The sequence below is a fragment of the Rhizophagus irregularis genome, chromosome 30 (genome assembly GCF_026210795.1).
Source record: "Rhizophagus irregularis chromosome 30, complete sequence".
Taxonomy (NCBI): Eukaryota; Fungi; Glomeromycota; class Glomeromycetes; order Glomerales; family Glomeraceae; genus Rhizophagus; species Rhizophagus irregularis.
Genome location: NC_089458.1, coordinates 1,089,096 through 1,116,850, shown reverse-complemented (window position 1 = coordinate 1,116,850; position 27,755 = coordinate 1,089,096). Strand labels below are relative to the sequence as shown.

The window sequence follows — 27,755 nt, the reverse complement described above, 5'->3', positions numbered from 1 at the left end:
CAAATTAAGATAATTCTGGTGCCTGACTTAGTATAACACGTACTTTTTTAATTTTGCGGCGCAGTAAAAGTAATTTATCGGACCTTAGAATTTTCTATCGCAATAGTTTCGCTAACAGGATTATAAAATCTTTCCAATAAACTAAAATAGTTGATTTAACATTCTTTAAACTACTAACAAGAACAGAAATTTGATAGATTCAATTATTAAATTGAATTTTTAAACTCGCACATTGGAACACGTTGGATAATTAAAATTGAATTTAATGTGTCCTGACTCCTGACATTTTCGAACCAAACAGAAAACCAAACCACAGCTTCCAAACACAATACCCAAAGCTTTTTTAACGCCGTTTTTATATACATCATCTAGCTTAACTTTGTAACAAGCTATTTTGCATTTTTCACCATTCAATGAAATGATCCAAATCCAGATAAGACTTGTTCAGCTATACTACCAGCCGCGGCATAAGAATCTATAAAAAGATAAAATTATGAGCAAAAATCGCGAATTCTTAAAAAATGATACTGATAACTTTACCTTACCCTTCAGAAGCATCATTAGAAATTAAGCCACTAGCGTCTAGCGGTAGCAAGACGTGATGTTATAGCGATAAGAACAAGTGATAGGTTGGCAGCGTACGCAGAACTTAAGATATACCAAATACTTCTCTGTAATCTTATTAATCATAATATAGATTCCACTTGCCTTATCAAAGAGAGTATACTCCTTCATAGTCTGTATAAGTCTCGTTTAAGTTCTATATTTGAAACTATATTTATCCTTAAGCGTCATTCCTCTGTCAAGCTTTTTCAGAATGCTGTAATGAAGAGATCGACAAGGCGGTGAAGTCAACAAAACCATTTCTATAAAGTTAAAAGCTGACATACTGTGCATGTATTACAAAAAAATTTCTTTTACGCAGTTAATACGCCACAATTCACGTGAAGTGTAAAAAGTTGGTAAATGAGACATGACTAAGGACCACTTTATTAACCTTTTCTTCACCTTCATGCTAAAAGGATCAATAAGGATCATAAAAAACTTTTTTTATTTTCCTGTTTGAACGAGTAAATTTTGACAAAATGGAAAGCAAAAAAGCCGATCAAACTATTGACGAGGGACTTTATTCTCGACAACTGTATTTACTCGTTTATAAATTGTTTCGCTAACAATTTTTTAAACTTGTTTTAAATAATGCTAAACTATGTGGATCATTTTTTTCGTATAGTTATGTTCTTGGACATGATGCAATGAAGAAAATGGGCAGTTCCAACGTTCTTATCGTTGGCTTAAAGGGTCTTGGTATTGAAATAGGTATTAATTTTGAATTTTTTGTTATTTTATATAATTGCATGTTAATAAAGAAATTTACTAATTAGTTTATTATTATAAAATAAAATAAAGCAAAAAATGTTGTTCTTGCTGGTGTAAAGAGTGTTACTCTTTATGATCCTGAGCCAGTAAAAATTTCTGACTTGTCTACGCAGGTTAGAAAATCAACAATTTTTTTTTTCAACTTGATAATTTTGTTAAATGAACTAAATGAACTGATGAAGAATTTGACTTTATTAATTGCAGTTCTTCTTGAGAGAAGAGGATGTCAGAAAACCGAGAGATGCAACATCTGCGCCACGATTGGCCGAACTTAATCAATATGTACCGATATCTGTATTGGAAGGCGAATTAACCAATGATAAAATAAAAAATTTTCAGGTAGAAATTTTATAATTTATTTTGACGGAAGTTATTTTGTATGTATTTATCTGATCTGGATCATAAATATTTTAAGGTTATCGTATTGACAGAAACGCCTCTTAAAAAACAATTGGAAATTAATGATTTTACTCATGCAAATGGGATACATTTTATATCAACTGATGTGCGCGGCCTTTTTGGGTAAAGGATGTTATATTTTATTATTTTATCATGTTTAGACATGGGATTATTTACACTTTTTTTTTATTGAACACTAGTGTGGTTTTCAATGATTTTGGTGACAAATTTCAAATAATCGATGCTACCGGTGAAAATCCGGTAACGGGAATGGTGGCTGCAGTATCCAAAGAAGAGGAAGGTATTGTCACATGCCTTGATGAATCAAGACATGGATTAGAAGATGGAGATTATGTAACATTTACTGAAATAAAGGGTATGGAAGAATTAAATAATTGTGAACCTAAGAAAGTAAAAGTGCTTGGTAAGTTTGCTAGAAGTGTGATGTTATAATACAAATGGTTTTATTAATATATAAAGTATAAATTTTATAAATTAATTTTATACATTAATTTTAGGTCCCTATACCTTTAACATTGGTAATACATCAACATATGGTGACTATATTAGTGGTGGTATTTTCACCCAAGTTAAGCAACCAAAGACAATTCAGTTTGTGAGTTGCATCTAAGAAATTTCATGTCATGTGTTTGAAAATATAAAATATTTAGTTTAATATATGGTTTTTACATTATTTAGAAATCTTTACGAGAATCTTTAGGGAAACCGGATCATCTTATTTCTGATTTTGCTAAATGGGATCGACCTGGTCAATTGCATATTGGTTTTCAGGCTCTTCATGCGTTTGTCGAAAATCATGGTTCGTTACCTCGTCCGCACAACGAAACTGATGCAGAAGAATTGGTTCGATTTGCTAAAAATATTAATGATCAATGCGAGGAAAAGGTATTTTTTAAAATTCTTAGTATAAAGTATCGAATATTTATCGGTATTCCGATATTAATATAATATACTATTATTAGGTTGAGTTTGATGACGATAAGCTTCTTAAACAACTTGCATATTGTGCAACTGGAGATTTATCACCCATGGTTGCATTTTTTGGTGGATTAGTTGCTCAAGAAGTATTAAAAGCCTGCAGTGGGAAGTTTCACCCAATACAACAATTCTTTTATTTTGATTCTTTGGAGTCTTTGCCAGATAATGACACTTTGAACGAAGAAAATTGTGCTCCAGTATGTTGTTATTTTTATTTATATTTTGATTTTTGCCTAAATAATTTCTGTTATTCTAACATTGATTTTTACTTATATAATCACAAGTGCAATTCTCGTTACGATGGTCAAATAGCAGTATTTGGCAAAGATTTTCAACATAAAATTGCGAATTTTAGAGAATTCTTGGTATTTTTTAAATTTATTGTTTTTATATATAATTATAGTGTGAAAATTATTTCTTATCTTTCTTTTGATTAGGTCGGTGCTGGTGCTATTGGATGTGAAATGCTAAAAAACTGGGCTATGATGGGATTGGGTACTGGTCCGAGAGGTGCTGTGCATGTTACAGATATGGATACAATTGAAAAAAGTAACTTAAATCGACAATTCTTGTTCCGTTCTCGTGACGTTGGTGTATGTATTAATTAGATCTCTTAATTAATCAAGATTATAAGAAAAAGTTTTTAAAAAAGAATTTTATTTTTAGAAATTAAAATCAGAAACCGCAATTGCTGCCATAAACAGAATGAATCCTGAAACTAAAGGAAAATATATTGCTCACCAAGATCGTGTTGGCGTAGAAACTGAAAATGTTTATAATGATGATTTCTTTGATCGTTTGGACGGAGTAACCAATGCATTAGACAACGTTGATGCCCGTAAGCAGTTTATTAGGATGTGATGTTGAGAATTTTTAATTATACCATTAATCTTTTCTTTTTTTTTTGTGAATTCTTAGGTAAATACATGGATAGACGATGTGTATACTTTAGAAAACCTTTATTAGAGTCCGGAACACTAGGCACAAAGGGTAATACACAAGTTGTTATTCCGTACCTTACTGAATCCTATTCATCATCCCAAGACCCACCCGAAAAATCTATTCCAATTTGTACTCTAAAAAACTTTCCAAATGCAATTGAACATACAATTCAGTGGGCGCGTGAATTGTTTGAAGGGTTATTTAAAACACCTGCTGAAAATGTCAATTCCTATCTAAGCCAATCTGGCTTTATTGAAGCTACAGCAAAACATGGTAGTGGCTCAAAAGAAATTCTGGAAGGAGTTCAAAATTATTTAGTTAGCGAACGTCCATTAACGTTCGAAGAGTGCGTTACATGGGCTCGTTTGAAATTTGAAGAATATTTTAATAATACTATCCAACAGCTACTATTCAATTTCCCAAAAGATACAGTAAGTCGCTACAAAATAGTTTATTTATTGTGTTAATTAAATCAAATACCACATCATAAATGGGATGGTTGAATCTGTTGTTACGTGTAACGAAGTCCACAGAGTCTAACGGTTTAAGGGTTTTTTTTTTACATAGATTACGTCCACTGGTACGAAGTTTTGGTCTGGTCCAAAGAGAGCACCTGACCCAATTGTCTTTGATGCTAACAATGTAAGTATATATCAATATTCTTCGTTTTTAATGATTAACTATTAAGTAATTCATATTTCTGCATACTAGAATGAACATCTAGAATTTATCGTAACAGCGGCAAATTTACATGCATTCAATTATGGTCTCAAAGGTATATTCAAGTATTTTACTCATTATTAATATTATAATTATTTACATTAAAATTCGTTATAATATTTAGGTGAAACAAATCGAGAATACATTAAAAATGTGTTAAGTAATGTTATGGTACCTGAATTTCATCCAAAATCTGGTGTAAAAATTCAAGTGCAAGAAAATGAAAATATTCAGCTAACAACTGATGAAAATGAACTACAAGAAATTATTTCAAGTTTACCCGACCCAGCATCAATTCCTGGATTCCGATTGAATCCAGTAGAATTCGAAAAAGATGATGATACAAATTTCCATATTGATTTCATCACTGCAACCTCTAATTTAAGAGCCACGAACTATGGTATTCAACCAGCGGATCGTCACAAGACTAAATTCATTGCTGGTAAAATTATACCGGCTATTGCTACAACGACAGCATTAGTAACTGGATTAGTATGTTTAGAATTATACAAAATTATTGGTGGCAAGAATAAGATAGAAGATTATAAAAATGGTTTTGTAAATTTAGCTCTACCATTCTTTGGATTTTCAGAGCCTATTGCTATGCCTAAATTCAAGGTAATTATTTTATGTATTCGTACTTTTTTCTTATATTCTATCAAACTTTTCTATTGAACCTAATTTTTTATCTAAATTTATTAGTATCACGAAACAGAATGGAGTTTATGGGATAGATTTGATATTGAAGGTGATCTTACACTTCAAGAATTCTTGGATTATTTCAAAAAGAACCACGAACTAGATGTGACAATGCTGTCGTGCGGTGCAAGTATGTTATATGCATTCTTTCTGCAAGGCAAGAAAAGGGAAGAACGTAAAAATATGAGGTACACCATTAAGAATCCATTTTAATAAATAATGTTAATGAACATGTAATTAATTGATCTTAATTAATATATATAGGTTATCAGAATTAGTGGAATCGATCGCTAAGAAACCTATTCCGCCACATGTTAAAGCGTTAACTTTAGAAATGGTTGTAAACGATCGTAATGAAGAAGATGTAGAGGTAAATATAAAAACTTTTTCTTTGCAATCCTTAAATAAAATGGTTAAATAAACTAATTATGTTGTTGCCTTATAGGTTCCATATGTTAGACTCGTCATTAGGCAATAAAACGGGATATAAATAACATTCGCTTTAAGCACAAATGATTTAATATACAAATTACAGATTTATCAGAAAGATAATTTTTTGTTAATTAAATAGTTGATAGATTGTTTTATTATATTCATTAGTAACGTATCAACGCGTTACAATAAAAGAATATCGATCAAAGAAAGTAATTTATTGAAATACAATTTTAGGAGTTATTTTTAAAAATAATGTTTGTTAAATTTTATAACTCAGAACTTGACTTAAATCATTTTAATCAAATTCGTACAATAATTCAACCTTTTCGAAATTAACTCGCTTAGAACACTTGCTGCTAAACGTATACTAGTCTCAAATCCCAAATTAATTACGGCCCAAATTATTATGCCATCTCAATTAGTTACGGCATCTAAATTTAATTGTACATCCAGAAGATTACATAAGGTTCATATAGAATCAACTGTATGGATTAGCGAAAAAGATAACTTACAAACTGAAAAAATTCTTTTGCGGGGGTGACAAATAAAATTTTGACATTAAAAAAAACTGACTGTCCCTCAGATACTTAAAATAGGCCTGTTCATTTCCGGTCGGTTGGGTTTTTCGGTCGGGTTTCATTTGTTTTGGTTGGCCTGATCTTGTTGTGTAACGCGACAAAAATTCGAACAAAAAAAACTAAAAAATTGGGGTTTTTTTAGTTCGAAAAATAAATAAAGCACCGCGGCGACCAATAAAAGTCATTTTGCTAATTATTACAAATTTTTATTTGTTTTCACGTGTAAGTCGAACTTAACTGCAAACTTTCAACTCAATTTACAAAATAATTTTATTCGTAAATTTTGAGTAGTACAAAGTCGACCAAAAAATCAGCCGACCAGATTAAATGTCACATGTTCCTTATATAGTGAAGATTGACACAAACCGCGCCCACGAAACTTATATTTACTGTATCATTATTTATTATAGAATCTTTAAAATGATTTCATTTGTTAATAATGTATTGGAAAGTTATCATCAAAAAGGTGCAGAAAAAAAAGGTCTGGTATGCTCCTTTCGCTTTCCCTTCTCTTTTTATTTTTGTCCCAGCGCGTTCACTACTAAGGTGACTAGTTAATTCGTTGTATGTTATAAAATTTTTGGCGCTTAGGCATTATAATGTATGTATTTGACTTTTTAAGTAAAATAAAAACAAACAAATAACATTCCTTCCCTTTTCCTTCCTTTCTCATTCACTTCCTTTCGTCCCTTACTTTCCCTTATCCTTTTCCCCTTTCTCCTTTCCCTCCTATAGCTCCGAAACTTTTGTCTATGGTATTTCAAAGGTATATACCTTCAAATTTTTTACTTTTTTTAACAATAAATAAGAGCGGTGGATAATATTTATTACTTGAATCTTTCTTTGTTTTTCAAAAGAAAAATTTAATAACTCTTCTGCTTTTACATAAAATATAGTATTTTCGCCATGAACAACAACATTAACATAATTCCAGACAGCGAGATGCAGTGGACGCAGATGCAGTGGACACAGAAGTGGTTGAAACAGAATAAGAAAAATGATTTTGAGAAGCGGAAGATTTTACTACCCATCAAGAGTGGCACCAGTTGCAAGTTTATTATCACGCGAAGGACTATATGTTTTCGAAGGGCGATGTCATCCGGTTGTCCGCACGCGTCACACGTCATTGAAATTTCGTGCTACATCAGATGAAAATAAATTTGATGTTTTATTATTAAAAGCCAATTTTATTTTATTTTATTTTATTTTAATATCTATAAATTCATGATTTTGTGACATAGCTGCCTAAATCAATCACGTTTATTTAATCTAAATGAACGAATTAAAATACTTGAAATAAATAATTATGATCAAATATAAAATAATGAAATATGAATCAATATTTTTTATTTAATTTTTAATTAATTATCAGCAACAAAAGCAAATGATAGTAATTAATACCAAATATAACATTATAACTTGTTGAAATTAAGGTTATTTCAGGTTATATTATTCTAAAGAAGACTAATTTTCAAAGGTCAAAATTTATATTTTAATTTATATCAATCAATACTGATTTATATGATCGAAGTTTGGTATGTAAATTTTTTTATATACCGAGGTAAATATGTCACATGAATTAAGTAATATGGATTCATAAGTTTCTGATTATATTAAGAATTTTTTTTATATGCTTAAAAGTTCATATAGTACTATGAAATCAGTTTTTGAAAAAAGTTTGATGTACTGTACATTTTTTTGGATCATATCATTTCATTGATATAATTTATATAATTGAACATTTAACTCTTCTCTTTATAATTTCTTTACCCTAAATCCCTTATCTAATTATTACATCTTTTTTCTGTAAAAGGCTCATATTTCTATGAATTAATAACCTTATATCTAGAGTTCCAAATGGGTCAGGTCAGGTCAGGTTATATCAGGTTATTTGTTTGACCTGACCTGAACTGAAACCTGAAAATTTTCAGGATTTTTATTAAAATATCAAAAAAAAAAATGATGCAAAACATTTTTTTTGAAAATATTGCGATTCACTTTTTTATATTAAAATCATATAAAAAGGTGAATCGCAATACCACAACTATATAAAATCAATATAAAAAAAGTGAATTCCGATACTGCAACTCACTTTTATTATATAAAATCAATATAAAAAGTGAATTATAATACCATCACTTATATTATATAAAATCATAGTTTCAGGTTAACAGGTCATTTAGGTTATATTAATGTTACAACCTGAACTGATGCTGAATTGCAATTGCTAAACCTGACCTGATAAATTCAGGTCAACCTGTTAGGTTACCTGAATTTGGTCAACCTGTTCGAAACTCTACTTATATCAGAATTTCAGAACCATTTTCTTGGGGTTTACATATATAAGATTCAAATTGACTTAATCTAATACTTAGTTTCTTTAGTTTCTCATGAATTGAAGAGTCTATTTAAAGAAAAATTCTTTAATTTTATTTTGAAAAAGCAAAAAAACCTAAATTATTGAATACTTTTACTTTTGTTCTCTTTCTGCATGATTCCTACTAAAATATAAGTTTATATAACAAGTCAAGAAGTTTATTATTATTTATTATCAAGAGTTTTGATAATGTGATTTTTACATATCACAATGTAGCGACTTTAGTTAAAAATCATGTAATTGCATAAAATGTATCATCTAATCCTAATATGAGAATATGTTTGTTTTCAAAGCGTTTTCAACTAGCAATATACAGTAATACTGATTATAAATAATGAATAAAAATACCAATGGTAATTTAAATGTATACCCACCTGCCAAAAGTATCCAGACACCTCTAAAAAATGACTATTAAATCACATTATTTTAACGTCCAGTGATCAGAATTTAATGATTTATGATTCATTGGATTCGTCTAATTGAGACGCATCTAACTGCAGTATTTTCAAGTCTGTAAGTTCAATAGATCAGAAGTTATTGCTGAATGTCTAAAAATAGTAAAATGCAAATAACTTTTGATCTATCAATTCTAGAGACGTGTAAATAATAGATACCATGTATCTTAACAAGACAAATCTAATGAATCATATTTCATCTTTCTAAGTTCAATAGAGAAGAAAACATTTTGAAATTTGTATATGTCAAATTTTTAAAAGTGAATAATGAATTATTTGCATTTTACTGTTGAGAATAACATCTGATCCATCAAATTTAGAGACATAAAAACACTGTAATTAGATGCATTTTGATAATATGAATTCATTGAATCATAAATAATTAAATTCTGTTCACTGGTTATTGAAATAATGTGATTTAACTTTATGAAGTAATTCATTTTTTATCTTTAAAACTTTGGCAAATACAAATTTCACAACATTTTCTTCCCTATTAAACTTAGAATAATGAAATATGATTCATTAGATTTATCTTGTTAAGGTACATTGTATCTATTATTTTCATATCTCTAGAATTGATAGATCAAAAGTTATTTGCATTTTACTGTTTTTAGACATTCAGCAATAACTTCTGATCTATTGAATTTACAGACTTGAAAATACTGCGGTTAGATGCGTCTCAATTAGATGAATCCAATGAATCATAAATCGTTAAATTCTGATCACTAGACGTCAAAATAATGTGATTTAATGGTCATTTTTTAGAAGTGTCCGGATACTTTTGGCAGGTGGGTGTATTATTAAAATATATACTTGAGAAAAATGTGTAATGTCTAATCATAAGTGATTTCTACTAATATAATATATGCGCACTAAAAAATTGTTTGCTATTTAGAGGGGCTGGTATAGTAATTTTATATTTTTTATATTTTTTACAATTTTGGTTTTTTTATTTATCAAAATTTTAATTCACTATCAACTGACATGTATAATTAAAAATAACACTAGATATAAAAATAAAGAATAGTTATTTTTTTACATTCAAAAAAAAATAAAATCCTCTTTTATTTTAAAAGTTTCTAATATTATAAAAAAAATTATTATAAATACTTTCTCTCTCAATTTTTACATTTAATAATACTGTAAAAAAATCTGTAAATTTTTTATTAACCTATCCCATTCAGATGCGTTAATGCATCAATAGCCTGAAAGGTATAATATTCAATAGCTAAATATAGAAATTTTATCAAAACAAGCAGAAAATTAATTAGTTACCAAGTTTTTTTGACTTAAGTAATTTCATAATTGGTATTGAACAATGTTGTTTTAAAATATAATCATCAACATTTTTCAACTGAATGATATAAAGTAATTCAGGTTCAGTAACATCTTTTTTTAATTCATAGAAATGAATACATTCAATTAGAGTTTAGAACCAGTTCTATTTTTGAAAACTGAATTTAAAACAGGTGCAACTGGTTCAATCTGTTTCAAACCGATTTCACAAAATCTGATTGAAACCGAATAACCAAATCGTATATATTTGATAATTCCAGCCAGAATTAAATGTGATCGGCATAAATCTGGCCAAGTTATAATTCCGGCCAGAATTACAACCCTTGTGTAACACAATACGAAATTTTGTGGGATACAATTATTTGTAATAAAATTTTATGTAACATAACTTTACCTGGTGACTAAACTATTTATCCGTGGTCACATGATTTTAATTCGTAATTTGAGCTAGCACTATAAAGTTTCAATATCAAACCAGGTTGGAAATCCAGTTGCCCCCATTTTAAATGCAAACCAGTTTCAGAATATGAATTCAGGTCAAACTGAATTGTCAAAAAATCAGTTAAAACTGATTTTTAAACCAGTTGGTGCAACCGGTTTCAAACTCTACATTTAATATAAATAACTAAAAATAGAAAAAGCTGCATATCATTCATTACTTTCAGTTCTGAAATTCTATTGGAATCAATGATTGTAAATTTCTGGATTTACCTATTATGAGAAAGAATTATTAATAATGTGCTAAATTTTTATTTAATGGTAAAGAAGACATAGCCAATTCCTCCTCTAGAATTAGCTGACTTTACTAATAACAAAGTTAAAATGTCTGCTTGAGTTGATTATTAAGTAAATAAGTAATTAAAAAGAAAAAGAAAATAAAAATAAAAAAATAAAAATAAAATAAAATAAAAATATATAAGGGCGGTGACATATATTACCTAATATTATTTTATTATAAGTGTATACCCCCCACCTCCACGTAAGATATGTCAATCACGTGATATTAATAATTAGTCTTTTTTGGATTAGAACAGATCTCCGATTGAATAATGATTTAAACGATTTAAACAAGAATTTACGTTTAACCATGATTTAGAATTTTAAACCCTTAATACGAAAATAATAGTGTTTTAATTGTAAAGATGCTTATTTACAGTACTTTAGTTTGATGACATATTTGACTATAATAATGTAAAATATAAGGTCGTAATTCAGAATAGAGTTAATCCTGTAGAGTTGCAGAAGCATCATAATGATATATACTGGGTTACACCAACAGGAGAGGATATTAGACCATTAAAAATTTTTCAACAAAAAAAATTGCCGTATGATGTCAATTTTATGTGATATCTATGTTGATCTGCCTGCTACTTCAGATTTTTACTCTTGTAAATTTTTCGCGACTGAATAAATTTGGACTTAAAGTATTTTTTGACAAAGTATTTCTACAAATTAAACACGTCAATATTTTACTTAAAATGAGCTATCAAACATTTTTGTTTAGTCCTAAATTTAATAAAAAACTGATTTATAAGTCACCAACAAATAGATATCAAAAATTCACTAATGCATATGTATATAGCATTATGGTTAAAACAGGAAATAGTAATCCTAATCGTGCTGATATTTGTAATGAAGCAACACAAGAATGGAATAAGGTTAAAAGTAAAAGCATGGCAGAAATTGATGAAATAATTAGAAACTTTTTATCTACACCATATAATCTTTATAACATGCAAATAATACGACCAAGTTATACTGTACATACTAGAAAAGATACTACAACTCCTTTTCCTACTATTCGTTCAGTTGATCCTATACAAGAAGAAATTCCAGCTAATGCATCAGCTCAAAAAAAGATAGCAAATGAAATCACAGTAGCAGAAAAAAAAATTACTGAGTTTGAACAAATCTATAATATCACGACTGATTCTCAAGTTCGACATGACATGTATACAAAAATAGAGAATCTTCAAGCTGAAATAGAATCTAATAGGAAAAAAATTGTTAAATTAAAAAGAAATGCAACGTATGCGCAAAATTGCAGAACAAAGAAAGTTAAAATGCTTACTGAAAGTCAAGAAGTAGTTCGATATGATCATCCTGGCCGCCCATCATTGCTTTTTGCACACCCTGATTTACACGATCGGATTCATGACTCGGTTGAATTTGGATCAGCTGATTCAAAAAGAAGAAAAGAAGTAGTAAAAGTACAGATCATTGATAATTTACGTAACAATCTGAAGGAAAATTACAATATTTACATGGCAAGAACAACACTAAACAATTACCTCTTATCTCGACAAGCTAATTCAATTGCTGCAAAGGCTCATCATCATCCAGTATGGGTTGCAGTAGCAGGAATTTCACATACAGATACTCAAGAACACATTGATGGGCACTATTGTCTTGCATCCGTTAAATATGTAAGGCAATTTGCTTCTATGTTTGCCGATATGTCTGTTATTATTTCCCAAGATGATAAAGCAAAAATAGGTCTCGGAATGCCTGCAGTGGGACGAACATTTCGTACCTTACAATCAATAAATGAGCCTGTATTTGTAGCCGATCATGATTTCCCTTCAGGAAGTGGACAGAAACTAATTCCTTCGGTATATCTAATAATAAAACCTGATGAATCAAAAGATGAAATTTGAACAGGACAGCTTGCAATTTTTGTACGTCCCAATGGTCAATTGGCACTTCTTCACTTACACATATGCAGGATTTGGAAAGCCTTGTCTTAGATTCTAAATATGATGATGCGTTGAAAACTAATGAACAAATTCGTCCCATCTGGATATTATTAGTGGATGGAAGTCCGGACAAAAATCCCAGACATTTAAAAAATATTAAAGTATATTGCCAACTTTTTAAAAAGTTCGATTTGGATTACCTGAGCGTACGAACACATGCTCCGGGACAGTCCAAATATAATCCAGTTGAAAGAGGTATGGCAACATTATCTGGTGAATCACTTTACCAATTGATCATTTTGGTAAACATTTAAATTCGCAAGGCATTGTTATAGATCCTGAATTGGCTACTCAAAATTTTTGACATGCCGGAGAAGCTCTTTGTAACATTTGGAGTCGTGATTCAATTTTTGGAAAACATGTTGATGCTCAATACATTGACACGCTTAAAAATCCTTTTGAAAATCTACAGTTCAAGAGTACAGAAAAGGAGAAAGCTGAAGAATTAAAAAGACAACAAAAACAAAACAATGTTCAAAAAGATGATGAAACAAATGAGCACACCTTTTCCGAATGTTTTGTTCCATTGTCTTGGATTGAAAGACACTGCAATTTGTGCGCATATTCAATTGATATAAAAAAATGCAAAGATTCAAGTTGTTGTGAACCATCTCGGGCTAATGACGCCATAGAATTTCTTGAAACCTTTAATGGTTTTATGCCGCCCGTTACCAAAGCTAAGGATGGATATTATACAAATCCTATTCATCTACTTCAGTATTGTGACCTTTTAAAAATTCCAGGTTACGATGCTCATTATCCATCCTTCAAAGAAAAATACTCCCGCCTTTGCTGTTCTACTTGTCAAAAGTATTTTCCTACTATTAACTTTTTAATGAATCATAGGAGAACAGCACATCCTACAGCTCAAAAATCAAAAGAACATACCGATAAACGAAATGCACAGAATTCAAAAGCATTTGACGATTCTACTTTGCGTTCACAGCCACCAAAATGACGCTTAGTTCCGTATGTTGAGATACCTTTAAGAAGTTATATTTCAGATAAAGAGTAACGGAATAGGAATTTTATTAATAAGATCTTTTATATTCAAATAAAAGCTTCAATATCATTATAAAAAAAAAAATTTTTTTTGATTTTTTTCACGTTACATGATCGACATTGATAAGTTAGAAAATTTTTAAAATATACACTTTAAAATTATATTAATTAATTAAATTAATAAAAAAAAAATATAAATTTTCCGAAGGTAAATACTAAATATCGTTATTATAACAAAATTGTACGCTGTACGCGTTCTACTCTAAACGAACAATAAGTTAATTATATAAAAAAGCAATTACATATCACGTGATATATTAATTACGTGTAATGTAAGATTTTACTAAGGCTACTCTTCTACCCCCACCCCCTAAAATATTACGTAATAAATGTTATGGCCCTAAAGAATTAAAAGAAAAAACAGGTAATTCTCCTAAGTCAACCTTGTGAACTCTCTGACTCAATTGAGTAATCTATTCTAGATTTTTATACATGCTGCCCAAATTATTTTGGGATGCCATAATTATAATTTGGGATGCCATAATTCATTCGGTTTATATATAATTTACTATGTAAAGTGCCAAAATAATTTGGGATGCCATAATTGAATTTGGGATTTTACTTATAATTACGGCAGTCCAAAATAATTTGGGTGGCAGTATACACTCGCAAAAATTGTATGATTACCCTTTAAAAATTAAAAAATCTTAAAAAATTCAGTTGGCTCAACAATAAATTTATATTTATTTTAAAAGTTTGAGACATGAGACACTTTTTAAAAGTGTTTTTTTAGCTTAATTATTAGTAAAAATTGGCGGACATTTTTAATTCTAAAAATGGCAAAATTCTTAACTTTTTAACTAGAGCAGTTGCGGCCAAATGAATTCCAGAAATCAATTCTTTGACTAAAAAATAGCTTATGTTTAAAAAATCAGAAAGATTGGACTGGTAGTTGCCGAAAAATCCACCACTGAAGATCATAATTTTTATATGTAAAAACGGTAAAATCACCATTTTTGCCAAATTTTAGTATAAAAATTATGATCTTCAGTGGTGGATTTTTCGGCAACTTTTACCAGTCCAATCTTTCTGATTTTTTAAACATAAGCTATTTTTTAGTCAAAGAATTGATTTCTGGAATTCATTTGGCCGTAACTGCTCTAGTTAAAAAGTTGAGAATTTTGCCATTTTTAATTAAAAAATGCCAATTTTTACTAATAATTAAGCTAAAAAAACACTTTTAAAAAGTGTCTCGTAAAATCTCAAACTTTTAAAATAAATATAAATTTATTGTTGGGCCCACTGAATTTTTTAAGATTTTTTAATTTTTAGGGTGGTCGGATACTTTTTACCGGGGAGTGTATATAGATTTTCCTAAAAGTTGCCTACTTTTGCAAAAAAAAAAAATTACTCATCATCCTTACCCAACTTAAGTAAACAAATCCAGTATTCTTCTAAATAAAATTTGTGAACTCCCCAACTCAATTGAGTAATCTGTTCTAATTTTAGCTTAGGAGTTACTCACTTTGCAAAATAAAAAATACACACTTCTTTTAATGTCTCCTGAGCCATTTCACACTTATCTAGAAACTAGTAATGCTCCATTTAGAGAGTTTTTGTCTGTTGTCTAGTGTTTCAATACAAAATAGTGTTGTAACCAATAAATAAAAAAAAGAATAATAAATACAATCTAATGATAAGGAAGCTTACAGATATTACGTAATTATCAAAGGAGGGGAGGGGGTAACCAAAATCTTACATTACACTTAATAAAATATATAATTTATAAATATTATAATTTGATTGGTTATTAAATCTGACAAGAGGGAGGAGGGGAGTAAGTTTATATTAAACTGAATATTACGTAATATATGTAACTCCCCTAAGAGAGGCAGATAACAAATATAAACATCAAAAAAATTTTTTCATGTTTTTAATACCTGATATGCACTCTTTTTTAAAAACTTCTCTAAAAAAATAAGTTTATAAAATAGCAACCAATAGAATTCTTTATATTCATATATTGGCATTTGGCAATGATAGTTTAAGATTGATCTTTGATTACGAATGTCACTTTGTCTTTTTCTTAGATGTACATGACATCCTGGTATCACTCGCAAAGATGTCATATACGTCTAATACTCAAGAGTAAAAAAAGTGATGATAATGGGTGTATCTCATGTGATTCTGCAATGCAGTGTTTAATACTTTGTGCGCACCTATCAATATTGTTTACATATAGGGATTGGCGTCACTGTGTAATGGCTGCGCATCTACACTCCCTATTGATACGACCAATCAATAGGATGTAGGTTCAGATCGTCCAGCCAATGATCCTTGCTATGAATATTACTGCGTGCGCAGCCACCAACTGCGTTGAAGATCCCGTACCCTTAGGGGGAGCTGAAATGATGCCAACCAATGGTGAGGTGGTTGATGTGATTATTGGTAGACTGGTATGGCGAGTCCTAGAACAAGTCACTGACTCGACCGAACGTTTAGGAGCTGGTAGGTGCTATCACTCCGAACAGCCTGTTTGTCTCATTGGGAGCTGTAAATTCAGGATATTTGGATTGCCATAAGGTTCATATAGCTCTTGTTAAAACATCTTGGTACCCGAAAAAGGCCCTTAGGGGATATAATAGGTAGGGGCGGGACTACCAACCACTTAATGGCAAGCCAATTTGAAGAGCTGTGAATACTTTGCGGTCGACTCTAACCTGAGGTAGTGTAGACTGGGCATAGACGACCAATGCATTACCCCCTTAGAGGAGGGTTAGAGGTGTAGATATAGGGTGGTCCCAACTATGTTGGGCCACCCTATATCTCTAGGCTAGAAATCGTCACACATTGCACTACGGGTGGCTTGGTTGTTAGTGATAGAATTACTTTCAATTCATTTCATATGTTATTCTTGTAATTTTTACTACAATCTGGTTTTTCTATACATAAAAATAAAAAATAAAAATAAAAATCAATATTGTTTACATGCTTTATAGTTTTAATTTATATTAGCTGTTAGTGTATTAATATTAATATTTATGCTTCATATAAAAAACAATACTTTGAAATTTGAATAAATGAATAGATCTGAGTTAACTTTAAATGCAGCAAACGAAGTTGTGATTTCATATTTAAAAGTGGCTTATAATCAAGTACTTTGAATTTATACTTAATTATTAGCGGCCTTGTGCGAAATATGTTTTTGCTCAAAATCACATGTTCAAAATCACATGGCGAGCTTTTTTTTGGAAGGTTACGCGCTTACCGAAGCTTGGATCTAGAGATGTTAACAGTTTATGATTGGATGGTTCGAACCGCAGTTTGATCATAGGACCGGTTTCAGTTCAGTTCAAACGTCGAAGCGCCAGAGCCCGAGCGATAGAAACCGGTTTAGTGAACCGGTTTTAGATCGGTTCAATTAACGGTTACGTGTATCTGCACGCGTAACTTTTTACAATAAAAGAATAACGGATTTTACATTCTTACATTTTTTTATATCACCTTGCATTATTACAACTATGTCGGGAGTTTTTGAAAATGACGATAATAATTTATCAGATGATTCAGCATCTGATGATGAAAGAATTATAAATAAGAAATTGTCAGCAGATGTTTGGGAGTTTTTTCAAAAAATTCAAGATGAGGAAAGTTGGTTAATTACAAACTATAAGTGTATTTTGTGTGCAAAACTTTATTCACCTGGTAATCCAACATCTACACTTCGACGTCATTTAACTAAAAAACATCCATCACATTATAAAAAACCTGAAACCCGCTAAACTACTTTACGTTTTAAACCTTACTCTCCATCAAAATCTAAACCTATCACAGATTCTTTGGTTGATTTTGTTGCAACTGATTTGCAACCTTTTACCATTGTTGAAAATCCTGAATTCAAATTATTAATTAATAAATTGAATCCCCACTATATTTTACCTTGCAGACAAACCTTAAAGGAAAAATTCATAGAAAATTATAAAATGAGAAAAAATGTGTTAATTAATGAAGTCTCACAAATTAACTCAAAAATCTCTCTTACTACTGATATTTGGACTTCAGAAATCTCAAAAGATTGTTATCTTGGAGTAACAATGCATTATATTAACAACAATTGGGAATTAAAAAATCTCTTACTTGATTTAATTCCTGTAAATGGTTTTCATACAGCTGGGTTAATTACTAGCAAGCTTTTACAAATTCTTGAAGAGTTTAGTATCAGTAATAATATTCTTGCATTAACTACAGACAATGGAAGCAACATGATAGCATGTGGTAATCAACTAGCAACTGAATTAGATCAGGAGTTTAATAATATGGCTTTTACTCATTACAGATGTGCTGCACATATTATAAATTTAGCAGTAAAAGCAGGAATGAGTCATGTTGGAAATGAAATCAAAAAACTTCGTCAATTTGTTGTTAAAATCAAGAATTCACCATTATTTTTGGATAAATTATCAGAAATTTGTACCCTTAAAAAAGTTAAATTTCTTAAACCAATTTTAGATATAGACATTCGCTGGAATTCCACATATTTTATGATTAATAGACAAATCTTAATGCAGGGTGTTTCAGAATTACTTGCAACAACAAATGTTGAAGAACTTGGAGATTTATTTCCAACAATATCTGAATGGCGACATATTAAGGTATTTTTTATTTTATAAATTATTATTTATTTTATTTTATAATTATATATTTATTAATTATTATTTTTTTTTTTACAGGAATTAGCAAAGGTATTAGAACCTATGTATGAAGCAACCAATTTATTATCATCATCAAAAAATCCTACACAAGGTGATATAAGATTGGTTTTTAATGGAATGTTTAAAAAATTGGATCATTATCAAAGAGGAAATCACCATACACAAAAGGCAATAGCATCAGCAATTTGTAATAAATTGAAAGCCTATTGGGACAAATATTTGAATCAATCTTCCATTACTTCTTCAATATTAGATCCACGCTACAAAACCACATTATTTAGTCATAATGATATAACTGAAATTATTAGTAAATTACAAGAATTATATTTGTCATATTTACCCTTAAATAATCAAACCATACCATCAGCACCAGCACGATCATCTCGTGATTATTTTCTTAATTTACTTAATCCAAATAATATTCGTCAAGAAGTATCGCATGATGAATTAGATCGATACTTAAATTCTCCAGTAGATAGTAATACAGGTTCTTTAATTTGGTGGAAAACTTATGAAAAGGATTACCCAGTACTATCTCAAATAGCTAAGGATTATTTAACAATCCAAGCAACGTCGGTTCCATCAGAAAGGGCATTTTTCAATTTCCGGGATTAACTATTTCAAAAACTAGAAATAGGTTAGATCCTGAAACGGCAAGGGCAATTATATGCATGAAAAATTGGATATCAGAAAAAGAAAGAATGGAAAATTGAATCAATACTTGCAATATGTCTTTTTTTTTCCTTTTTTTTACATTATGTGAAATTTTGTTGGTAATTTTTTTTCTTATAATAAAAAATTTTTTGACGATATACGATATATTTAAATTCATGATCTGCATTACACAATTTTGTATAAAATACTATAAATATCCGGTCTAAACTTCGGTCTAAACTTCAGTCCAAACTTCGGTTCAAACTCTGGTTCTAAACCTATAACGGTTCGGTTTTGTACTCAAACCACCAGTTTTTGGACCGAAAACCGGATGGACCGAACCGTTAACATCCCTACTTGGATCGCGTATACGGTATTACTTTAGACTTTTTTAATCTGAACAATCTGAACATTACGGTAGTTATAGATTCTGTTTTTCATTCGCTTAGTTTAGTATTTTCACAGTTTGTACTATTATTGTATGAGTTTCACTTAAAATAAAAATAACGAAATATTTTTCAGTATCGGTAGACGACGCGTCTTAGGGCGGTTAATTCTCACTTTCATTAACATTCTACTTCATGTATCTAACATTGTACATAGTTACTTTAGTTTAAACTGGAATTGTGTTCTACTCATCTATAAAAATAAAACGAAAGATTTCCAAACACGCCAAAAAAAATATACTCTGAAACAATTTCGTGTACGAACAACTTAAAAGATCGAACAATTTTCGCGTAAAAAGACATTAGTCAGGTAAAATAAGTAACTGATTTCCTCCTCTTTGTAAACCGTAGCTTTATTGAACAGAAAAGAAGCGTCTGCGGCGGAGAGAGACCGTCGGGAGCCAGTAATGGCAAGTCATCGTAATAGTTGATGGCCGGCTGATTTTCTCGTTTAGAGTTACTGGAGAGTTGTTTAGCACATAAGGCGTCTGCGACAGAGGGAGACTGTCGGAAGCCAGTAATGGCAAGTCATCGTAATAGTTGGTGGCCGGCCTTATATAAAGAACAACTCACTTTAGTTTTTTATCTCATTTGCTTTGATCAACGATATGCTTAAATATTTTTCTCATTTTTAAGCTGATATGGGAAAATCAAAATCAAAATCCTCACGCAACATAACAAACATAACTCAGCAAGAACGTCACGTTTACTGGATGTTGACTTGTCCCGATCCAACTCCACTTGCATTTTTTCGATTTATATTTCCAACTCATCGAATTAAAGCGTCTGAAAAATATAAGAAGGCGCTCAACCTTGCTTTGAAAGAAACCGATGCCGAGGATTTGCGAAATAAATTCGAAGAAATGAAAAAATTGGTGAATGTATGTAATTGAATGAAGTGATAATTCACTATCATCTTACTCCGTGATCCATTTCGTTTATAGGAGGCAAGAATTTTAGAAGACTGGGAAACATGGATGCAACAAAGAACAGCGGTATGTCCGTTTACTGGCCCTTTGATGGTTTGATTAAACATTGACAAGTTTATGTATAGATTTTAGTTCGTCATAATATTCGTAATACTAATCTTAGTCTTCACGAGGAAATAAATACGTTGGCATTAAACAAGGTAAACTAATCGGATTTTTCAAAGACAAATTAAAGGTTTTAATGAATATATTTGAAAAGGTTGGGTAATTTTTTATTTGAGGATGGATCATCAGCAAAAAACACGAATTCTAATCCAGATCCAGATGCGAGTGAAGAAGATCAGGAGGAGAAAGAAAAGGAAGAAGAGGAGTTTGTAGATGAAATCGATGAATTTATTAAGGACAAGAGGAATACCGACAAAATTCACAACGGTGTCATCAGCAACGATAATAATAACAACAACTTCATAGAACGTTTCGAAGAATCCAAGCCAATGTCATCAACTTGTCAGCGTCCGTGGATTCTGCGTAGCGGCACAAACGTTGGAGATAAATTAACAAGTTACGTCAAGACGATCCCTGAAGTCCAAAAATGTTTGAAGTAGGTTTATTATAGATAATGTGGACGTTAGCGATGATTATTTTTAATTATAGATTTTTTTTTCACTTATAGCCTCGCATATTGGAACATACTTGACTTGACCGAGAGTTCCCAAATTAAATCTCTTTTCTCGATGAGTGAATGGGAGGAAATGGTTGAAAGTTTCAATAACGAAGTTAAATTGATTGAATCGGATATTAATGGTGTAGTTGAGTATTTTTTCGAAGAAGTTGATAAAGTAAGTTAAAAGAAAAATATTTCTCCTGTTACAACTTCAAAAAAATGTTTCTGACTCAACAATTTTAGATTACGAAAAAAGATGATAAAGTCATCATCAATGCGATCGATAGAATAACACCGGAAATTATTGAAAAGAATCAAAAAATAAAGCTTAGCGATGAAGAAAAAAATATTATCACCGTTTTAAGACGGGCTGTTGTTACGTAGTGAGTGATGCTAAATATAATTATCAAAGCCTTATTTTGTTTTTTTTTTTACAGTCAATTCTTACAACATATAGCGCCGAAAATCTGGAAAGACTTGATCTTCCCATTTCCGAGGCTGATTTCGATAACGCATTTCCAAATATGCTTGCAAAAAGATTCTTAAATAGAGAAGAACTAAAGATGGATGTGTAAGTATAGATAAGAGACATGGCCAGTCTGACTTCATGTAATTATATATCATCTTTAAAATTTTATAGTGGGGAAATTGCATGTTGGGCATCAGCTCATCGTCGAAATGAAGATCGTTCCGTTGTTCTCAGAGCCCGTGTTGGGCAAAAGTGCGATTTTCGAGGAACCTTGAAGGATAGCATCAATAGACTTGAGGCACTCATAGGTCTCAGAAGTGGTGGACTCCCAGAGCCTCATCAAAAAAAGATTCATGAAGATAAAGTAGACTTGTGTGTAGCGATGCGAGATATTTTATATACATTCTTTAAAGAAAACTCAAAAGCGCCTAGCTCTGACGTACATAGTACATTTGTTTTTGGAATACATTCATGGGGTAATTAAGCAACAGAAGTAATTATAGTGATGAAGTTTAGAACTTGCATTTTCTAATCATTTTTCTTTGCTCCTTGCTAAGGGTGGGTACATAATATATATGGAATGGATTGTAAAGCGACGAATGTGCTACGGCTTGGTAGAATATCTCATGCCAGGATGCCCAACACTCTAAAAACGCTGTCAGTTCTTGAAAGTTTTTATGTACTTTTCACTGATTTGCAGGTATTAATATGTTTGTCATTTTTACAGTTGATAATATATAGTATCTTATTGTTATAACATCTAATTTTAGGCTACGTTGAATACTATTTGTGAACGCACAAATAACATCTCAGTTTCACATTCACGTGCGCATAGAAATCGAAAAAGAAAGAATTCAGAACATGTTCGTGAGAAAGGAGGATCATTTGGAAATCCTTCCCAAACTCCAGCAAATAAGAAAAGTAGAAAATATGTGGGCCCCTGATTAAAAAATCGATAAATTTAGATATAATAGATATTAGCAACCGTCAAATTTATCATGATATATCTTGTTATAAGTATATCGCGTAATATTTTTTGTATTGCATTCAAAAAGCATAATGTATTAAAAAAAATAATCAGTCTATGACAAAAAATAATGCATATGTGCAATGTACTTAAAGCTTGGAATTCATTTTATGAGTCCCCAATTCTCGAGATATTCAGGAATAACAATTTGGTTTTTGTAATATTAAACGTAGCTTAGGCTGATTCGCATAATTCTTTCACATAATTCTTTCTTAAGTTATCTTGTTGCTTGCTGTTTGATAAAACTATACTCAATTAAAAATTTTTCTCTATATTCCTTGCACATCGATTGATTGTGAGTAATAAATACCAATGGTCTGCAAATTATTCCTAAATATTGGGACTCTTTCAACAATTTTTCAGCATAATTCTTCGATTATCATAAGTCCGGGAAACTTCTAATAAAGATCACTTTCAAAAACCTAACCATCTTTTGATTGGTAGATATATTCCAAATATAGTAAGTAGAACTATCGTTAAACGTCCGAAGCGTTCTGATCAGTAATCCAATTTTAATGATCACTAGATATTATGTGCTGTTTCAAAATGATGTACGCAGTTTAAATTTGAATAAAAAAAAGAAAACCGAAAACCGGACGAAACCCGGACGAATATGGGCGAATATTGGTATTCGAATATATAATCACAAATAAACTGCGTACAGTACACCGTTTTGAAAACGGCGATAATTAATAATTGTGATGACTTTAATTATTTTTTTCTTTTTTTTTTAAGAAAACAATCATGTAAAAGTAAAAATGAAAGTAGTAGAAAAAGTAATTTATATAATTTTGTGACAAATTAAAAGATATTTCTTTTAAAAGAAGTTAAAGAAAATTACATATGTAACTATTTTCCTTTTTTTTTAGTAATTTTTTAATCTATTATTTTTTCTGATATTATTTATAAAGTAATTCTTACTGTTATTGCTTATTTTCTTATCCATTTATTATTATATAATAAAAATGTAGTATGTAATAATTAATATTTTCACCTCTTCTGATATTAATTTCATTAGACCTTTTTATTTTAATTTCTAAATAAAATTTAAGGTTTTCAGATAAATACAATTTTTTTTAAAAAAAATTAAAATTATTAATAAAGTTTTACTATTTTTAAGTAAAAAAACCTACTAACTCTTTTATTAATTTAAATTAGCTAAAAAAATACTTTTTTTTAATACTAATCTGAATAAAAATTAATATATGAGAAAATATTCTTAGAAAGTATAATAACAAATTCTCTTTTTATGAAAAAATAAATTTATTACATAATATATAAAATTAATACATTATGATAATATATTTAATAAAAATCATATAATTAAAATAATTTTGCTTTAATATACCAATTAACAATAATATCAGATATAGTATAATTAAATATAATAAAATTCAATAGTTAGATTTTTAAAATTTTGTGAAATCCTTTTATATTATTATTACATATATTCTGTATAATATAATCAGGCTTTTTATTTACAAGGAGTTTCTAACTTTCTATGAATGATTTTTCGAATATCGATCTGACTGTACCCCGATACAGTACTTAATAAGTAGTAAGATTTTATCTCTTTGGTAATCTTGTTGGTAGTCAATGTATTATTCATTTAGTAAACAACAGTACTGTAATTTTATTACTGATAAACGAATTATCGATATACCGATATAATTTTGATATACCAATTGATTATACAAACACCAATATCTATACGCTATATTATTGGTTCATTTCAATCTTTTAGTCTAAGTCGAAACCAGGTTACAAAGTTCTGATAGCGCAAGAAAAGGAGCAAGTAAACAAAAGCCAACTTGCCAAAGAAACAAATTGAAAGATAAAATAAATAGTATTAACAGGTTTTTTAAGATAATTCATACAAACCGGTTCATGCGGAAAGTAAGATTTACGACACGTGTATAATCATTGTAACCCCTCATACTAAATTATCTATAATATTTTACCGAATATTCCTTTATTAGTTCTTGTGAATTGTTTGATAAGATCTTTTTGCTTTATTAGGAAGTTCATTAAATACATATATCCTTTTTTAAAAAAACATGAGTGAACTATTAATTTATTGATTATGGTAAATAGAATGATTCAGCGATCAAATTTAATTATGTATCCATATATTCATATAAATGGTTAAATAAAGTTTAATACGTAATTATAATACAAATTTAGGTTCTTTTCTTGATGACATATTATATTTTCACTTAATAATCCTAATACTAAATGTATATTACGATAACATCTGTATCTCGAGCAACATCTCCTGCTTCAGTCTCAACAATTACTTCTGGCGATTCATTTTCTACAATCACTTCTTCTAATTTCTCTTCTGATTTTGATCCTTTTCTTAATTATAAAATATTTACAAATTCCAGAATTACTATTAATATGGATAATCCTTCTGAACAGATACCTTCAATTTCTCAATTCGAAGAAGACTTTGATAATTTGTCAAAATTAGTAGATGAAAAAAACAAGAATATGGATAATTTTAATCAAAATTTAATCGACGTAGTCAATAATGATTATAATGGTAATATTAATTTTATTAACGAAGGGATGAACCAGGATTCAAGTGCGATAGTATCTCCACGTGAAGAAGAAAGGACGAAAGAAAGTCAAAATAAATTTCAACAAAATGATGACAATTTTAATAATGAAGTGACCAAGTTTAACGATAATCAAAGCACTATGTCAACTCTTGAAGAACAAAAATCTTCAGACGATCCAATTACATTACCTCAAGCAGAACAAATTGCAAATATGCTAATTGATATTAATAATAATAAAATTACTTCTAATAATATATTTTCATCAAATAATGAAAATGATATTACTTGCAATACTTTGGTTCTTCCTAAACCTAATACGTCATCAACTTTTGACGATACACTCGATAATAGAAATCTTATTAGCGAAAATATCGTTCTTGATAATTACAATAAGATGCAATCATTTGATGTTAGAAATGGTAATGATCTCATTTTGAGCTATATTGACAAGGATAACATGGAAATTCAACAAGAAGATGATGAGATTTGTCTTAAAAGAGATAATGAAATTAACAAAGAATCAACAAACAATGAATTTAACAATGATAACAATAATGAACGTAAAGAAATTGTGGATATTAAAACAAAAGTAGTAGTAAAGCTCTTTTTTTATTTACTAAATTTTTTCTTTTTTTTTAAAAAAAAATATATATATATATATTTATTTTAAAATTTTATTTATATACTGTAGGTCAAACAAGAGTATGGTAGAATTACTTTAGCTCTCAAGGATCAATTAGCTTTGTATAATAAATTCCGTGAAGTTATTCCGGAAAATGTTCGAAAACAAGTAGAAAATACAGTAGGCGTTATCAGTTTTACATATCATCAACCTAATCAAACGGACGGTGTACATGTAACTTCTGATGATCCTATGGGAGAATCTATTCCTCAAGAAAATGATTCGGATTTTTTATCATCTACAGAATCAAATTCTTCTGAACAAAATCAAGTAAAAGTGAAAAAATCTACAAGAACGATGAATGGCTATAATTATTATATTAAGAAACAGTTTAAAAAGTCAAAGAATAAATCGCGGAAGGCACGAGACGTAATCAGTTCATCCGCGAAAAAATGGCTTGAACTTCCGGCTAACATTAAAAAAGTAAATACTGTAATTATTTCTTAACTTTCCAAATATTTTACATTAAACAATTGAATTAATCTCTTAATTAAATCGCAGCATTACCAATCAAAAGCAAAACTTGGACGGGAAAAAGTTTCCGTGAAGCAAAATAGATTATACGGTCGAAAGAATCAGCAACCAAGACAACCACGTATTGATACACCAGGAGAAAATGAAAGTGAGGTTTTGGCTGTTGTCATTCCAATTGACTCTGAACTCCGCTATAAATTTCAATAATGACGCAGTCTCAATGTTGAGTCATATATGTGGGATTTAATTTACATTGGATGAATAAAAAGAGTATATTTCACGATAGAATTCAATAAGAAATTTGCATGAAAAATTTAAGAGTGAAACATACGTTCTTTTTGCTTCTATTTTTATCAAAAAAAAAGGGGGTATATTTCAGAAAATATCTAAATTTGCATAATTATATGCTAATTTTCTTGCATGAAAAAAAAATTTTTTTTTTTTGTCAAAATTTTCGTAATAACAAATAAACAATAATAAATTTTAGCGATTGTTTTAAAAATATTATCAGAACGTGCGGAACGTGAATAAAAGACTTTTATATATATTTATTTATGTAATCAAAAGTTTAATTAATACGACAATGAAAATAATCGGAGATTTGAGGCGATAAAATGTCATGGAGATCTTTTTGATGACAAAAACTGAAATGCTTCGACGTAATTAATATATTGTAAATATACATTTATATAAAATTTCACATGAGGCTATTTCAAAAAAAAAAAAAAATATCTTCAATATGAATCATGAATATACAGGTTATTATTAATTGTGAATAAGACTGGTTTACGAAACAAAGAAAATATTAAGTGAGCTTACATAAAAGTCTAAGAAACAGCTGAATGGATTTAAAAAATTAATGCAGACCTACCAAATATATCAATCTTTTTTTTTGTTAAGATCAAAGTTAAAACTTATTAACCTACTTTATGAATAATCGTTCTTTTTCCTACTGATAAGTTTCCAGATGAAGATTTTTTTATTCTGAGTGGCAAAAAGCCTTTACTCTCCGATAATCTATTTAAATACGTTACTTCATTTCATATGAACTTGTTTCTATTCTATTATCCCTAGTCTTCCTATTTCGGCAAAGTTAGTT

At 29.6% G+C, this 27,755-nt stretch overlaps 5 protein-coding genes across 5 annotated transcripts; all 5 read left to right on the top strand.

Annotated features, from left to right (window-relative positions):
• Window positions 1-1,085: 1,085 nt before the first annotated feature.
• On the top strand, window positions 1,086-5,799 carry OCT59_021656 (SPS-sensor component ptr3; the record flags this gene model as incomplete). The annotated part of the gene is made up of 19 exons (XM_025320896.2): window positions 1,086-1,141; window positions 1,232-1,317; window positions 1,408-1,490; window positions 1,582-1,716; window positions 1,793-1,899; window positions 1,977-2,200; window positions 2,295-2,392; window positions 2,476-2,682; window positions 2,760-2,972; window positions 3,060-3,140; window positions 3,213-3,368; window positions 3,442-3,613; window positions 3,694-4,148; window positions 4,285-4,359; window positions 4,429-4,492; window positions 4,562-5,055; window positions 5,140-5,324; window positions 5,401-5,506; window positions 5,582-5,799. The coding sequence occupies 19 exons, from the start codon at window positions 1,086-1,088 to the stop codon at window positions 5,612-5,614; spliced, it is 3,030 nt and encodes a 1,009-aa protein (XP_025170274.1). The 3' UTR covers window positions 5,615-5,799.
• A 5,956-nt stretch (window positions 5,800-11,755) lies between these two features.
• Window positions 11,756-12,258, top strand: OCT59_021655 (uncharacterized protein; the record flags this gene model as incomplete). Its single annotated transcript, XM_066146669.1, has 2 exons — window positions 11,756-12,177; window positions 12,243-12,258. The coding sequence occupies 2 exons, from the start codon at window positions 11,756-11,758 to the stop codon at window positions 12,256-12,258; spliced, it is 438 nt and encodes a 145-aa protein (XP_066005780.1).
• Window positions 12,259-16,365: 4,107 nt separating this feature from the next.
• Window positions 16,366-16,617, top strand: OCT59_021654 (uncharacterized protein; the record flags this gene model as incomplete). Its single annotated transcript, XM_066146668.1, has 1 exon — window positions 16,366-16,617. One exon carries the CDS (start codon window positions 16,366-16,368, stop codon window positions 16,615-16,617), a length of 252 nt encoding a protein of 83 aa, XP_066005779.1.
• Window positions 16,618-19,862: 3,245 nt separating this feature from the next.
• Window positions 19,863-23,218, top strand: OCT59_021653 (uncharacterized protein). Its single transcript, XM_066146667.1, has 11 exons — window positions 19,863-20,157; window positions 20,484-20,728; window positions 20,792-20,842; window positions 20,902-20,976; window positions 21,058-21,377; window positions 21,450-21,615; window positions 21,684-21,823; window positions 21,898-22,011; window positions 22,081-22,385; window positions 22,467-22,609; window positions 22,680-23,218. Exons 2-11 carry the CDS (start codon window positions 20,489-20,491, stop codon window positions 22,851-22,853), a joined length of 1,728 nt encoding a protein of 575 aa, XP_066005778.1. The 5' UTR covers window positions 19,863-20,157; window positions 20,484-20,488; the 3' UTR covers window positions 22,854-23,218.
• Window positions 23,219-25,171: 1,953 nt separating this feature from the next.
• OCT59_021652 (uncharacterized protein) lies at window positions 25,172-26,863 on the top strand (the record flags this gene model as incomplete). The annotated part of the gene is made up of 3 exons (XM_066146666.1): window positions 25,172-26,089; window positions 26,192-26,605; window positions 26,684-26,863. The coding sequence occupies 3 exons, from the start codon at window positions 25,172-25,174 to the stop codon at window positions 26,861-26,863; spliced, it is 1,512 nt and encodes a 503-aa protein (XP_066005777.1).
• Between the last annotated feature and the right edge of the window lie 892 nt (window positions 26,864-27,755).

Coding starts and splice junctions, on each gene's coding strand:
- OCT59_021653 (XM_066146667.1), top strand. CDS start 20,489: ATGGGAAAATCAAAATCAAAATCCTCACGCAACATAACAAACATAACT. Junction 20,843..20,901: donor GGATGCAACAAAGAACAGCG/GTATGTCCGTTT, acceptor GTTTATGTATAG/ATTTTAGTTCGTCATAATAT. Junction 22,386..22,466: donor TTTTGGAATACATTCATGGG/GTAATTAAGCAA, acceptor CTCCTTGCTAAG/GGTGGGTACATAATATATAT.